At 43.1% G+C, this 15316-nt stretch overlaps 1 protein-coding gene across 1 annotated transcript in view; it reads right to left on the bottom strand.

Moving 5' to 3' along the window:
- The window catches only part of ARHGEF28 (Rho guanine nucleotide exchange factor 28), a 311689-nt gene that overhangs the window by 153314 nt on the left and 143059 nt on the right, over positions 1-15316 (bottom strand). The window contains exons 6-8 of the mRNA XM_067730988.1: positions 13542-13725; positions 10035-10215; positions 6748-6820 (exon numbers count right to left, since the gene is read on the bottom strand). Of these exons, the coding sequence (XP_067587089.1) occupies positions 6748-6820; positions 10035-10215; positions 13542-13725 (438 nt within the window). The remainder of the gene's footprint in view (positions 1-6747; positions 6821-10034; positions 10216-13541; positions 13726-15316) is intronic.

The following is a 15316-nucleotide window of genomic DNA, read 5'->3' as shown; positions in this document are numbered from 1 at the left end:
CCCAAAATTTGGTGGCAACTATCAACTAAGCAGAAGCTCTAAATCATTATACTTCAAACTGAGGTCAGGACAGAACTTTCCTAATTTACTCAACTGCTTGAATAAAATGAGGCAAAGTCATCTTTCAACAATATAAACAAGATTCAATTTTCTCTTTGGAATACTTTTATGTCCCTAAGATTTCACACTTAGAGTCTATTTCAATTCAGGGGGAAAAACTCCTTAAATATACCTTCAACTTATAAGCTTATTTCAACTGTATTAGACTCCTCAGTTGATATGCTTAGTAAATGCTTGTCCTTCCTCCTAACCTGCTGATCGGACCCAGCTGGAGCAAAGTAGCCATAGCAGACGGGAGCAGAATCCGTTGTATCTAGGTGACTTCTGAGGAATCTGAGAGTCTTTCCAGCTCAAACTAGGATTCTTTAATTCTGTGATGAACTGGGGGAGGCAAGGTGGAGAATTTTTCTTTATATGAAAATACTAATATTATTATAACAATATACAAAATGAGCATCATATCAGCTTGAGATCTTATTTTGGCGTTTTAAGGATGAAACTCATTCTCTTCTGTAGGCAGGAGGAGAACATGGACTGGCAAAGTCAGTCTCTAAAAGAAACAGAGAGAAGACTGAGCCTCTCTGTCAAATGAAAGCAGCACAGGTGACTTCCTGGGGCTAGGAAGTACGTTCTACGGGTATGGAGTGTAACTGTCTTGCAAATGCCCAGGTACCTAGCTTCTAGGCAGCAACACTGACCAAGCCCTTGGATGGATATTCCACAATGAGGCTAAGATAAGAGCTGTGTATCCAGCTGAGTAATCACCCCTGCAGAACAGCCTCCTTAATTGCTGTCCTAAATCCCCAACACCTCAGGTCCCAGCCACCCTGGTTAAAGGACCTGCATCTTGATAAGACATTGGAACCGTATTCAACAGTTCTAAAAAGACATTGGGCCACAGTATTCAAAACGAAAAATCTTGGAAAGGAAATTTTGCATGGATAAAAGACTTCTTGGTTTTTCCAATAATATCTCACAGGAGATATTCAAATAAGGAGAATCCATCATATGATATCACTTATATGTGGAATCTAAAAAAAGGGTACAAATGAACTTATCTACAAAAGAGAGATAGAGTTACAGAGGTAGAAAACAAACTTACGGCTACCAGAGGGAAAGGGGAGAGGGATAAACTGGGAGACTGGGATGGACATATACACTCTACTATATATAAAATGGATAACTAATAAGAACCTACTGAATGGCACAGGGAACTCTACTCAATACTCTGTAATGGCATATATGGGAAAAGAATCTAAAAAAGAGTGGAGATATATAGATATATAAAACCGATTCACTTTGCCGTACACCTGAAACTAACACAACATTGTAAATCAACTAGACACCAATAAAAATTTTTTAAAAAAGGAGAATCCACCACACAACTCCCTCTTCCCATTTCACTCACGTAGAGCACACAGAGAAGAGCTGTACCCCCGTCTAAGGAATGTTCAAGCAGCAAATCTGCTCACCTGGTCACCACGAGGTGAAGCGCTGTGTCCTGATATCCCAGCACACACATGATCACCACTAAGTCCGCTCTAGCCACGTGCTATAACTTGCACTCATCACAAGACAGTGTTGGCTAAGCGTCCACAGTCAGATACTGATCAAGGTGCCCCACCTGTATTTTCTCATTTAAACCTTATTTTGAAGGAAGTATGAAATGACACTCCCACTCCACCATTTTCCACAAAAGGAAACACAGCTGAGTAACTTGCATCCTGTTCAGAAGCCAGTTCATGGCAGAGCTGAGGTTTTCAGCAGAGTCTGCTTGTTGCTGATGTGTCATCAAGACCTGTCCCTGCATGTGGGTCACAGTCTCCCATCGTAAGGGCTTTAGGAGACAGGTCGGTCACATGGAGGAGAGCTCGTTTCAAGGCAATGATTCCAATTTTGCACTTTTCCATCACACAAAAGCTGGAGAGAACTCTAGAGCAGCAGCCCGAAGACTAAGTAGGAAAACAGTCTGTTAGAGAAGGGTGGTGGGTATCTACAGTGTGGTGGGCAACCATTTACCCACCTGAGTTCGGACTGCCTGGGCAAGCTGTGTCACCTCACACAAGTTATGTGACCTCTCTCTGCTGCCACCTCCTTGTGCACAAAATGGGGAGAATTGATTCCTGACTCCCAGAAATGTCCCTCTCTCCATGGCCACTGGGACGTGTGCTCCCTGAGTGTGCAAACTTGGCTCGGTTCCCAGCTGCATCCCCAGCACCTCGAGCAGTGTTCGTCACTCCACAAAGGCGTGAGTGAAATTCAATGGAAGGAAACTCCATGAGTTGAGGGCTTTTTTCTCTTTGCTTTTTTGGTTACTGCTTCATCACCAGTGCTGAGAACAGTACCTGGCAGAGAGTGGGTGCTCAGAAAAGACTTACTGAATGGGTAAGTCAACGGGCCTGTAGGGCTCACGTCCGCCTGCCTAGAGCGGGTCTTGCGTTTGGACCCATGGCCTCTCGCACAGGATGGGGAGGAGGAAGTGCCTCTGAGCCCACTGGGAGCTGCTGCCCAGCCCTGAAGGAGATGATTGTGCCCTCTCCCTTTGCGACTGGCACTCATGTTCCAATCCCTACTCCTTATGTCCTCGTTGAATGAGAACGTGGAAGATAAGTAATGGGGAGAAGTGAACACAGTAAAGGACTCGTCACATAAAAGTCGAGACAGCAAATTACACAGGGTTTTTTAAAAACTCCAAAATAATGAAAGAAAATAGATTCATACAGTGAGTGGTCAACAGTATTGCAATGGTTGCCTGTCTTATGGCCCCATAGACTCTAGGCAGGCAGCAGCCTCCTGAAAAACATCAAAAAGTACAGCAGGGGGCCCCGGTCTGGGGGGATCCCACATGCTGCGGAGCGGCTGGGCCCGTGAGCCATGGCCGCTGAGCCTGCGCGTCCGGAGCCTGTGCTCCGCAACGGGAGAGGCCACAGCAGTGAGAGGCCCGCGTACCACAAAAAAAAAAAAAAAAAAAAGGTACAGTGGGCTGTGTGGCAAGGCATGGGTGATCTCAGTACTCAAGATGACCATGAGTAGTTTTAAAAATGCCTCCCTAGCTCCCTCCCGGTGTGAGCATTATGTACTAATAGATGGAGAGAACCCACATGATCGTGAAAAAGGAGGACATAAGCTTAAAAGAAAGGGCAGGATCAGGGGAGATGAGGAAGAGCAACATTTCCAAAGCACCTTCCACAGACCATTTTCATGAGACGCTGAGAGCTAAGAAAAAGGGATTCTCCCGTGATCAAGTTAGAGAACTGTGAGGTTAAACAAGAAACACAGGTTTCTTGACTGCAAGACTTAACTAGAACCTACAAAACGTTAAACGTATTCTCAGTTTCCAACAGGGGGGTTTCATATATAGCATTTTCTACTTATTTGGACAAAGAATACTTATTTTTCAGAGCATCTTCCAAGGTTGGTGTTCGGTACAATGCTCTTTAGGAACTCCAAGACTAGGAGATCAAATAACAACAAAGGCGGCAAGGGACAAAACGGAGTCAGTTGGTGGATCAATACATACTCATAATTAGCTTATTCATCTGAACACAGTGAAAATGAGGTGACCTTTTGGCCATATAATTCATTTGGAATAACATCCCATCATTCTGGGAGGACAATTACAATCATGAAATTATGGAAACATAATTGGTTCAGAGACAATAATAAAACCATTTATCACACCACCAGAGACAAAGTAAATTTCCAAGCTAAAGGTATTATAATCTTTTAATCAATGGCAGCTACAGATACACACTTAAAAGTCCCCTTTCTACCCACTGCCCCAGGAGGCAGAACATTATCTATTAAGAATCTTCTGTGAGATCTCAAAGGGAAAGTTTGCTTTGGGGGTTAAAGGGAAAAAAAAACAAACAACCAAGCTTTTACACTCAAAATGTTTTGTTCTTCCAGCTGAGTCACCTGCAGGCTTATGAATGAACAAAAGCTAATTGAATGTTTTCACTTTAGGTGAATACTGCCCTCTGCTGGAATGTGCACACAGTTTCTAACATGTCCTCCAAACATATACAGATAAAAGCACGGTCTACAAGGTCTGTAAAATATACACGTTAATTATCTGGTGTTAGAGAACTTGAGTTTCTGTCCAAATTCTTTTGCTTATTGGTTGAGTGACTTCAGTCCAGCTGGCAGCCAGGTGTATTAACTTGCCTGCCCCCCTGAGCCCATCAAACTCAACCTGTCTAAAACTGAGTAGGCATTTTGTCATGATCCTGCTTCCTGTAAGGCCTGTCCCACCAGGAGTGGAAGAATCACCCTTCTCCCTTGCCACTGACACCCACCTGACATCCTACGCCTTCAGGACAGTATCCATCGGTCCCTCTGTCTCCAATCTCATTATACTGCTATGGTGCAGACTGTCTTCTGTATTACTCTCAGCAGCCCCTGGCCCCTCCAACCTATTCTTCACACTCTCACAGAGTGACCTTTCTAAATAACAACCTGATCTAATTTGCTTAAAACAGCTCCCAGAGCTGTCAAGGTGGAGTTGCAGTTCCTTGCCCTGTGTACAAGCCCTGCTGATCTGCCTCTCTTTCAGGCCTATGTTCCTGGCATCATATACACACCCCTATACTCCAGGACCACAAAACAACTTGCATCTCCCCCAACGCATCATCTGGTTCAGGGCTCTGTATTGCATATAGTCCCATTGTCTAGAATTCCCTTCCCTCCCTTAGATCACAGCTCCAGGGTCACCTCCACCAAGAAGCTTTCCCTGACCACCCCACCATCACACGCCACAGAGTTCTCACAGTATTACTTGCCTATGACTCCTATAGCACTTATACTGTGCTGGAACAGCTTGTTTTTCTGCACTAGTCCCAAACTGTCAGTCCCTTGAGGGCAAGAACTTAGAATTTCAGCACTTGTTTAGACCTCACTTTGTTCTAAGTCAGTTTGGAGGTGGATTACAAGGGAAGAAAAATGTATACGATGATAGAGTAAAAATCAGGAGTTGATTTAAAAAAAAAAAAAAAAAGGAAAAGCAAGAGTGAAGGCTTAAGAAATAAGGGTAATATCAAAACACGGTCAGCAGTACCCTACAAATTTGCAACTGGCAGGCCAGAAACTTAGCACCAGGTTTACCAGCCAACTAGAAGCAAGAAACCTGATCAGTTACTGTCAGGGTAGTAAAAGCCAAGCCCAATGCTCAGGAGATGACAGCGCTCTGACATGAGCCCGGAGTTTTCTCCCACGGGTCTGCAGGAGAAAGTGTGAAACTCACCACACCTCCTTGGGCAGGTACGGTAAGCTGCAGCTCCCTCCACGCAGCCAGCGCGCCACCCACAGGGGAGAGCAGCGAGGGCAACTCCACAGGGGCCCAAGCGGTGCAGCTTGGGTGGGAAGCTCAACTGGTTGGCTTAACCCGGGACTGAGTGCAGGTGCGTGGGGCACACACACTTAGAACAACCGGTCTTCCAGCTGTCGACACTGGTGGCTTGGGAACAGGAGTCTTGTCCTATTTTTTCTCCCTAACCCCAGCATCTAGCATGCTGCGTCTCGGCCCTATCAGACTATTGTCGCTTTACATTAATGGATATTTTGTAATGTCTGCTCCACTGATCTGAAATTAAGTAGATAATATAACCCTACCCCCAGACATAAATAAACCTAACCTCGCATTTAGTTTCAAAAAATAAAAAGCACTCTAAAATATGAAGCAAAAGGATCGTAATTGATAATAAGATAATATGTATTAAAACCTTTGCCCCGACTACCCTGGAAGACATAGTGATGTATGGTCAGATTCCTAAAACCACTGGGTTTTGGAAAACAAAAAACAAAACGACAATCCGTTCCATATAAATAGTACAGGAGTATTCAAGAACAGAGGCTAAGATACTCCAGCGAATCAAAACCCGTGTTTATTACTAGGACTTGCTAACAGATCAGACCTACTTGCATACATTAAAGGGGAAAGAACCTGAATAGAAGTAGAGATCACATGCCCAGACAAACTGCCAAGTTAGAGAAAACAACGAAGGACGATATTCCTGCCTACAAGCTGGGTGTTAACGTCCAGGTGCGCCGTCAACACGACTCCACGTTACGATGTGGAACAGAGTAGTGACAATGTATGTTAAACATACACCTCTTGCTGTGGACGCCCACCTCGAGCAGATTTGTACATTCAGTCTCTGAAGCTCCATCAGGGCTGTGCAGGACAACCTGGGCTGGGTAGGGCCGCCTGTACCCTGAAGAACCCCCAGCGCGCCCCCTCCCGTCACCTCTACATGCCAGTGGTGCTCCCCAGAACCCACGGCAACAAAGACACCCTCACGGCCTCCATCCTCTAAGGCCCCCTGGGCCAGCACAGAGCAGGAGCTCCACACAGGTGGAGCAAGCTGGAGAACAGGTGAGTGATGGAGGACTTAACGGAACGAACGGACTGAACTTGGAAATGAGGGGAACACTCTCTGCGTGTCAGGAGAGGTCCCCAAAGATCAGGAATGTGGGAGGAACCCAGTAAATGCTAACCGAATGAAAAGTGGAAACACACAGTACCTTGGTGCGGCGCTGCTGGAGGACCCCGGGGCCCAGTGGCACCCCAGCACCCTGCTCTTGCCTCCCTCAGCTCCTGCTCTTCTCCACCACACACTTCAACTCCCAGGTGACTAGTTAGTTCTGAGCTCTTTCTGGGTTCCCGGGGTCGGGAAGGAACATGCGTACCTTCTTCGGTTTCTGCAGTGCTGGAGGGCATATCTGATTCTTCCTCTGACCTGGCTTCTTGCTCTTCAAGAGCCTAAGAGAGGAAGGAAAAAAAAAAAAAAATCACTGAAAGCCATTTGAGGCTTCAGATAAGCAACAAGAGATGAAAATCACAATCGAGCATCTCAGAGCCGGGACAGGCCAGAGGCATGGCCTGGAGAGGCAGGGGCTGATAGGGTGGTAAAGCTGCTGGGAGAACATGTAAGCAGCACCCCGGATGACATGAGAGACAGCGGGAGGAACCAGAGACAAGGGCCAAAACTGTCCCTGCCACTAGTCCTCGCTGCTTCCCCAGATCACACCACCAGAAGGTTCTCAGGAACATGACGCATGAACCAAAAGGGGGACAGAGAACAGAAAGTCTTGAAACCTGTAAGGACTTCTGTTTGACGCATCTGCCCACCTAGACCAACCTCCATCCACACCCTAAGACACAGGGATTGGGGGCCTGGAGACGGGGGTAGGACCACTATCACAGGGAGGACCCAGGATGAGCTACATGTTGGTACATGCTGGTGCAGGCTGTCCCTGGCCAAGACTGAGCTGTGATCTGTAGAGAGAAGATGCCTTTACAGCCCTCTGTATTTTCCTTTCAAATAGATTCCCCACAGCCAGTGAAAATGCGAAGAGACAGAATTATGTGTTGATGTGTCAAAAACTGCCCAAGACTGCATCAGCACATGTTCCAAAACAAATACATGGGTAAACTGAGGCAAGCAACCCTACAACTGACCCAGAGCCCCGAATCCACCCCCGTCGGGCATGTTATTAAGCTCAGCATATCAAGTGCCTTGCTCATGACTATTTCAGGACATCCTGAGGCCAGAGCAAAGAGAACATGAAAATATACATAACTGACCAAATCACAAAGAGGCAGGGAACAAGCAGTACCCCGTCACCCACCCTCTGTGGCTATTAACCGCTCCCAGCCTTACTCCCAGGACACAGTACTCTCTCTTTTAGGGCCCGCCATGGAATTAACGGATGGACCGAAGCAGGTATATGTCTGGAGAGGTACTAAGGAGACGGTAGCACGAGTACCTGGGGTTAAAAGAGGGCTAACCACGCAGGCTCAAGGCCAAAGACAACCACTTACTAGCTTACAGGTTTATTATAAGCGGATATAACTCGGGAACAGCCAGATGGAAGAGATGCATGGGGCAAGGTATGGGGAAAGGGCACGGAGCTTCCATGCCCCTCCTAGCAGGCTCGTCACCCAGTACCTACACAAGTTCACCAACCTAGAAAGTTCTCCGAATCCAGTCCTTTGGGGTTTTTATGGAGGCTTGCGTTATTACGTAGGCATGACAGATTAAATCTCTGTCCACTGGTGATTAAACTCCATCTCCAGGCCCTTTCCCCTCCCTGGAGGTGGAACTGAAATTTACCAGGCGATTGGCTCCACAGGTAACTAGCCCCCATCCTTAGGTGCTTTCCAAAAGTTGTCCATTAACATAACAAAAAACACCTTTATCTGCTCCACACTTAGGAAATCCTAAGGGTCTGGGGGCTGTGAGCCAAGAACCATGGACGGAGACCAGATATATTTCTTATTGTAAGTTACAATATCACAGTGTCTTAAAGAACCTCAGCCCTATGCCCTTCTCAGTCTCTCTACGCACTACCCAGCCAAAAGCTTAGGACAGGAAGAACGAAAAAGGGGTGCTGGTACCTGGAACACAAGGCCATCCCACTGCAATGGATTCTTCTTTTATCAAGTGTTTTCCATAAAATTAAAATCTCTGATAAACTGGAAAGTAATCTTCATTTGGTCTCTGTTATTGTAAAGTCCACTACAATCAATTATTAAAGCATCTAGATTTACTCATCCTACATCTCCCCCAATGTCATCAGTAATAATTATCTCAAGTTACAAGAAATCACGAATCCGACCGAAGAAGCTGGAAGTTTTTATAATGCAACGAATGTTCAGAATTTTTGCTTTACATGGAGCATGCTCTCGCCTTTGCAGGAGCCCTGTGGTCTTGCTGTAGTCTGAGTGTCCCCTCTAAGGACACACGTGTTGCTGAGCTCTGCCCCTCTGAAACTGCAGGGAGAGGCACTCACCCCGAGTAAGGCTGCTGGGCCAGGCCCAGCCTCTGCCCCACTTAAATAGCCACCCCTGGGGGCCTGGGTGAGAAGCCACAGGGATGGCTGAGAACTTCTGTTTCTTTAAACAGAAAGTACCCTTAAGCAAAATGAGGAAATACTGTAGGCCAGAAAATTATCCACTAAACTCCCTAAACCCAACAGAGGTCGTTCACACTCTGAAGAGCATGTTTATTTTAACTATTTAATAAAACCCTATATGGAGTAAGCAATAATCTTGGATATATAATGTTTCTGGTTAAACCTTCAATTTAGTTATATAAAGCAAACATTTTACAAAAGCCAGAACTGATAAGTACCAATATCAGTTTTCTGATAACAGTAAACTGACTGCTTACTTTGTAAAGCCTATATAGTCATGAAACTGGTGCTTGTTAATGGATGTGCTTGAGAAGCCTGCGGGGGCAGAGGGTTTGCCGGGGGGTGTCACACGATCTGGTGAGCGAATCCATTATACCCTTGAGCACTCTCGACTAAATTGACTGAAGCCCTTTTGCTCAAAAGAACATTCTACTTGATAATAATTAAAATATATGAATATGCTTTACAGTCTTCCAGATTCAACAAAAAAATAAAAATAATGAAGATGAAACATTTTAAACCCTGAGATGGGCATGCTCTGATAACTGTCAAAGCTGATGTCTGGGCCACGGTGGGAGGGGGGAAAATCTCTTTGAAAAAGAACTGGTCTCAAGTGACCAGTCCCCATTCAAGAAGAATCTGTACACTGAAACAAAGGCTTAACTATATCTAAGCCTTAAGAAATCCCAGAAGAAGATATTATTCATTTAAAATAACCCTAAAGGCAACTGCTTTAGATAAGAATTATAATACAGTCAATAAGTTAATAGAAAATACCCAATATCAGAATATTAAACATCAGTGATACTGGTTCATGAAAAGTAAAGGAAACAATATTACACAAATTACTATTTTCTACCTGCCGCCAAAATATCATATAATAATCTTCCTTCTACTGGTGTAACAGTTTCTAATTCCATGTCCCTCAAAGTCCCATTAGAAAAAAAGAAAGTGCTACCCCCCCCACCAAAATAGTGTTCCCAAAACAACGAGTTTGCTGTCTGCACTCTCAAAGAGCATGAGTTATTATGTCTTATACCACAATAAAGGGCACAAACCTTGAGGAGAAAGGCTCTATCCCAAAAGTATTTCCTAAAGAGTTTAATATCCGCCTCCAACAAATGCTCGGCTGTGTGATTAAGCGTCAGGGTCAGTGTTTCTGATGAGTGAATATACCGCAGGGAGGCATCTTCGCTGAGCTGCACTCGGGAGAAACCTGGGGAACGTCTGCCCTGGAAGCTGAAACATCACAAATCAAAACCCACGGTCCCAATACCCTTCATTGTCCCTGATATTACAAACCCAACTGGCAAAACAAGCCATAAAAGCTACCTACTGAAGATAGGTACATAAGATCATGTAAATAGATCCTAATAAAGTCATCTTTGTTTTTCCACCTAGAGAAGACGTCAAATGAAAAGCTGTTCACATATATTATATACTATAAAGATTTACATAATTAATGCAACAGTACTGACTCTTAAACATAGCATTTTACCTCATTCTCCCTTTAACCTGAAAAGATGCCTCTGGCCTTAATGGCTACCACATTTAGTACCACAAATTAGCTGGCAGCAGACAGTTTATTAGGCGATTACAGTGGAAAACAGATATGATCTCCAGAGAGCATGCTGAGGTTTGGATGTTACAAACAAGCGAGATATTCACAACACACTGGTCTACTGCTGTAAATCATTTCCTCATGCAAATTAAAACCTGCATAAATTTGATCGTGTTGCATTCTTGAATTCATTCATAAACAAAGGAACAATATTCCCAAACTAAATTCCTGAATATTGGCTTATTTTCCATTCTGTTGTGGTTAAGAACAACTGCACGTTTATTAGCTCTATGTAGCCTTCATGGTTAATGTCATAATATTCTGGATGGCCTATAGGTCATGTAGTAGCAATGGTAAAGAGGCCTCGGGAGGGAGACGCTAGTGGTCCCGGGTTACAGCCTGCCTCAGCATGTTGTCACAGCCCCCAGACGCTCCCAGATTCTTCAGTTCACAGAACTAGCTCTATGTCTCTTTTCTCTTCTTCCATTACCTCATTTTGTTAATCAGCATTTGTATATTTGCAAAATTATAGTATAGCTCCCACCACAAAAATGCTACCTCTGTCACATGGAGTGACAAAAGAGATCCATTAAGAGCACCTGTACTCTAAGATTTGCGGCATCTCCCCAAACTCTTGACACAATTATTTGCAAGGACTTCAGAATCTTCTAGAAAACAATGCCCCATGCCAACTACAAGCCACTGAAGTGAATGATTCAGGCTGAGCAATAAGATTTTTGTAATTAATTTAGAAAATGGAAACTCCATCACATAATCAAAATTTAGCTTACAGTCTACTTCTGATCCCATCCATGAATGGATTTATTAGATGTGTAAACATTTTTTATTTTATTGGAGTATAGTTGATTTACAATGTTGTGTTAGATTCATGTGTACAGCAAAGTGATTCAGTTATACATATACATATACTCATTCTTTTTTAGATTTTTTTCTCTTAAAGGTTATCAAAGAATACTGAATAGAGTTCCCTGTGCTACACAGTAGGTCCTTGTTGGTAATCTATCTTATATACAGTAGTGTGTGTATGTTCATCCCAAGCTCCTGATTTGTCCCTCCCTCCAATGTTTCCACTTTGGTAACCATAAGTTTCTTTTCCATATCTGTAAGTCTGTTTCTGCTTTGTAAATATGTTCATTTGTATCATTTCTTAAATTAGATTCTACATATGAGTGATATCACATGATGCTTATCTTTCTCTGTTTGACTTACTTCACTTAGTATGATAATCTCTAGGTCCATCCATGTGGCTGAAAATGGTATTATTTCATTCTTTTTCATGGCTGAGTAATATTCCATTGTATACATATACCACATCTTCTTTATCCATTCCTCTGCTGATGGACATTTAGATTGCTTCTATGTCTTGGCTATTGTAAATAGTGATGCTATGAACATTCAGGTGTGTGTATCTTTTCGATTATGGTTTTCTCTGGATATATGCCAGGAGTGGGATTGCTGGATTATGCAGTAACTCTATTTTTAGTTTTTTAAGGAGCCTCCATACCGTTCTCCCTAGTGGCTGCACCAATTTACATTCCCACCAACAGTGTAGGACAGTTCCCTTTTCTCCACACCCTCTCCAGCATTTATTGTTTGTGGATTTTTTGGCCATTCTGACCGGTAAGAGATGATACATCATCGTAGTTTTGATTTGCATTTCTCTGATAATTAGTGATGTTGAGCTTTTGGGACATCTGTGTGTCTTCTTTGGAGAAATGTCTATTTAGATTTTCTGCCCATTTTTTGATTAGGTTGTTTGGGGTTTTTTTGACATAGAGGATGTGTAAACTTTAAAAACACATGTCATCTTCTGGTCTTGGACACAACAGAAAGATACAAAGCTACCAAAGATGAAGTAAGGCTCTGGGTCCTCAGTGTAACCCTGAACTATCCACAATGACAGAGTCAGAGGAAGTGGTCCTGTCTTGCCCTTTTTAGCTAAAGAAAGTGGGGTCACGGTAGAGCAAAGATAAAGGCAATTCCATTGGGATGGGCTCTTTCCTTAGTTGGCGGTCACTTGACCAAGTAAGAACAAAAATAAACAGAAAGCTGTGACTTCAACATGCACTTAGGTAGCATATGACCGTAAATTAATTACATTGAGTTCCATGGGACAAATGAAACATACCAGTCCATTAAGACACACCATGTAATAACACTGATAATATTTAATATTTATGTAGTAATTTGTCATTTTCATTGTAGTTTCCCACTTATTTTTTACCACATGTTAAGGCAAGGAAACCACTGTATAGGATATAATGACCAATCTGAACCACTCTAAGTAACAAACATTAAAAATGTTGGCATCATCCTCAACATAGAGAACTTTACAGTTGACAAATTATTTCATTTCCATTATCTCTAGATCCTAATAACCAGCCCATTGGCTACATAGTATCTTGGGGTTTGTTTGTTATTCATTGATTCAACAAAAACTTATATTCTTTCAATGAATGTATATGCTGAACACAGTGGGTAAAACAAATAGTTTCAGTCCTCAAATGATTTAGGATGGAGACATATATGAAATAAATGATGACTATATATATAAAATTATAAATTATGATTTATATTATAAATGAATCATAATTTTAATCACTATTAATACTCTAAATTAATCATAATTGTAAAAGACCATAACACAGAAGGCCTCTCTGATGAAGTGACATTTAAGCAAAAACCTGAAAGATAAGTAGGGGTTAGGCTAGTGTTTCCCAATTTTTCTTCTTCTTACAGCCACCCCCCCAACCATGGAGCCTTTTAAGACATTTTTCCTGACTCCCTCTCCCCCATGAAATGTGAATACCAAATATATGTGTATATCTGTTTATGTACGATATGTGTATCTGTACTTTATACATGGGAACTAACGGTAAAATATAAACCAATGTTAGCTCGTGGTTTGGTTAATTTTTCCATAATGCTTGGAAGATTTCAGAGAAACAGACTGAGAGAGAATCTATCAGGTATCCAAACTCACTTTGTGATGTCTTCAAACAGCTTGGAGCATCCACCATGTAAAGCTAAGTCTAATGGCGTGGCACCCTCCTCGTTGGGTAAAGCCAAGGCCTGGACTCCTCCAGGGAGACACAGGAGGAACTGGGAAAGCTTAGCAAGGCCCCATCTCACAGCCAGGTGCAGGAGAGACTCTCTGTGTAGAGAAACTGAAAAGAAAAACATGTAATATTAGTTCCTTCATTTAAAAAGTTTGTCTTATATATTTTATCAAAGAGATTGTCAAAGTAAGAATAGTAATAGTAAACATGTCAGAGCTGGAAGGAACCATCAGAAGCATCTAATCCAGAAACTTCATTTTACAGATGTGGAGAGGTCAAGTGACTTGTGCAAGGTCAGGGAGGTGCTGGAGCCAGCTTCGCTCATCACTGGTACAATGTTGTTCTGTGCACTATGGTGCACGTTCACATCACCTCTCACTCATGTTCAGTGAGGTCATCCGTGGAAAACAAGTGCTAGGAGCACACCATCCTTTGGAAACAGACATTGTCAATTTCCAAGGTGTCCTCTAAGGAGATGCTGTTACCCTAGCAGGACAGGCTACTAGAGGCCAAGGATGTCAAGGAGCCTCCATTTCCACTTTTTGTCCTCAGAGGTGCTCCTCTCTGGTCAGCAGCTGGGGCAGAAATGGACTCTGAGTCCATGGTCTCTCTCAAACTTTGTGGAGGTACTCCTACCCATTTATTAGAGCTTTGGGATTATTTCAGGGTTGCCAAAGCCACACACACCAGTTCTCTGCTTCAAAAATTCGGCCTGTGCCTCTTCACATCCCCCTTGGTTTGTGTCTGGGTTTTTGCTGTTGGTGTTTGACGCTGTGTCTTATGGTTGTTTCCCGACTGTATCTTCTTACAGGCTGAAGGCATCCTGGAAGTTTTTTATTCCTAACACCTAGCATGGTACATGGCAAACTGAAGTCACTCTGTATTTATTGAGTTGAATGGCAACTGACTACTAAAATCTCAATTATTTGTGTATGTTTAAATTGTCTAATTTGTATAGAGTTTGTCTTCCTGTATTTCTCCTACAATGACTCAGTGCCTGGCACACAGCTGGCCCATGATCAACATTACTTTGGAAACATGTAAAAGAATACATTTGCTTACATTTGAAAAAGCTAGGCCCGTGAACTCCATCGACATCAAGACACACCTTAAAACAAACCTAGTCTTAACAACTGAACATGAAAATCCTAACACTCAAGATCTGTCAGAATAAGTACTCAGTAAGAATCTGAGTTATACATACACTCCAGTTACGTAATGTTATTGACTGTTTGTAATCTGAAAGAGATCCACAGGATGCTGCATCACACTGGAGCAGAAGGCCCAACAGGGTAGGACCTCATCTTTTATCCTAGCACAGTGCCTGGCATGTGTATGTGCTCTATAAATATTTGCTTGTTGAATGAAGAAATGACCAATGGCTCTTTCCCTGATGACCACCCATGACAGTTAGCTTTTAATACATGGCTACAGCTGCTACTTGGAGCATCTGTCATTCTTAGTTCGACCTCTGATACCTCCCGAGAAAAATCTGTGAACACAAAGTACATACTCCCACACAGCTTGGACACTGAAGACAAAAACTACCTACTTCTCCACCCAGCTTACCGTCTACACTAATGATTTTGCTATTTCGTCGTCTTCATTAGCATAACTTCACCAGTCCAGGAGACTCCTGCCTAGGCAAAGACTGACTATTCATCAGAGGAACTTCCTTCAAGGCCCATCAACTCTTTAG

This window comes from Pseudorca crassidens, chromosome 3 (genome assembly GCF_039906515.1).
Source record: "Pseudorca crassidens isolate mPseCra1 chromosome 3, mPseCra1.hap1, whole genome shotgun sequence".
Taxonomy (NCBI): Eukaryota; Metazoa; Chordata; class Mammalia; order Artiodactyla; family Delphinidae; genus Pseudorca; species Pseudorca crassidens.
Note: the sequence above shows the minus strand (reverse complement) of the source record. Positions and strands in the feature narration are given on the sequence as shown.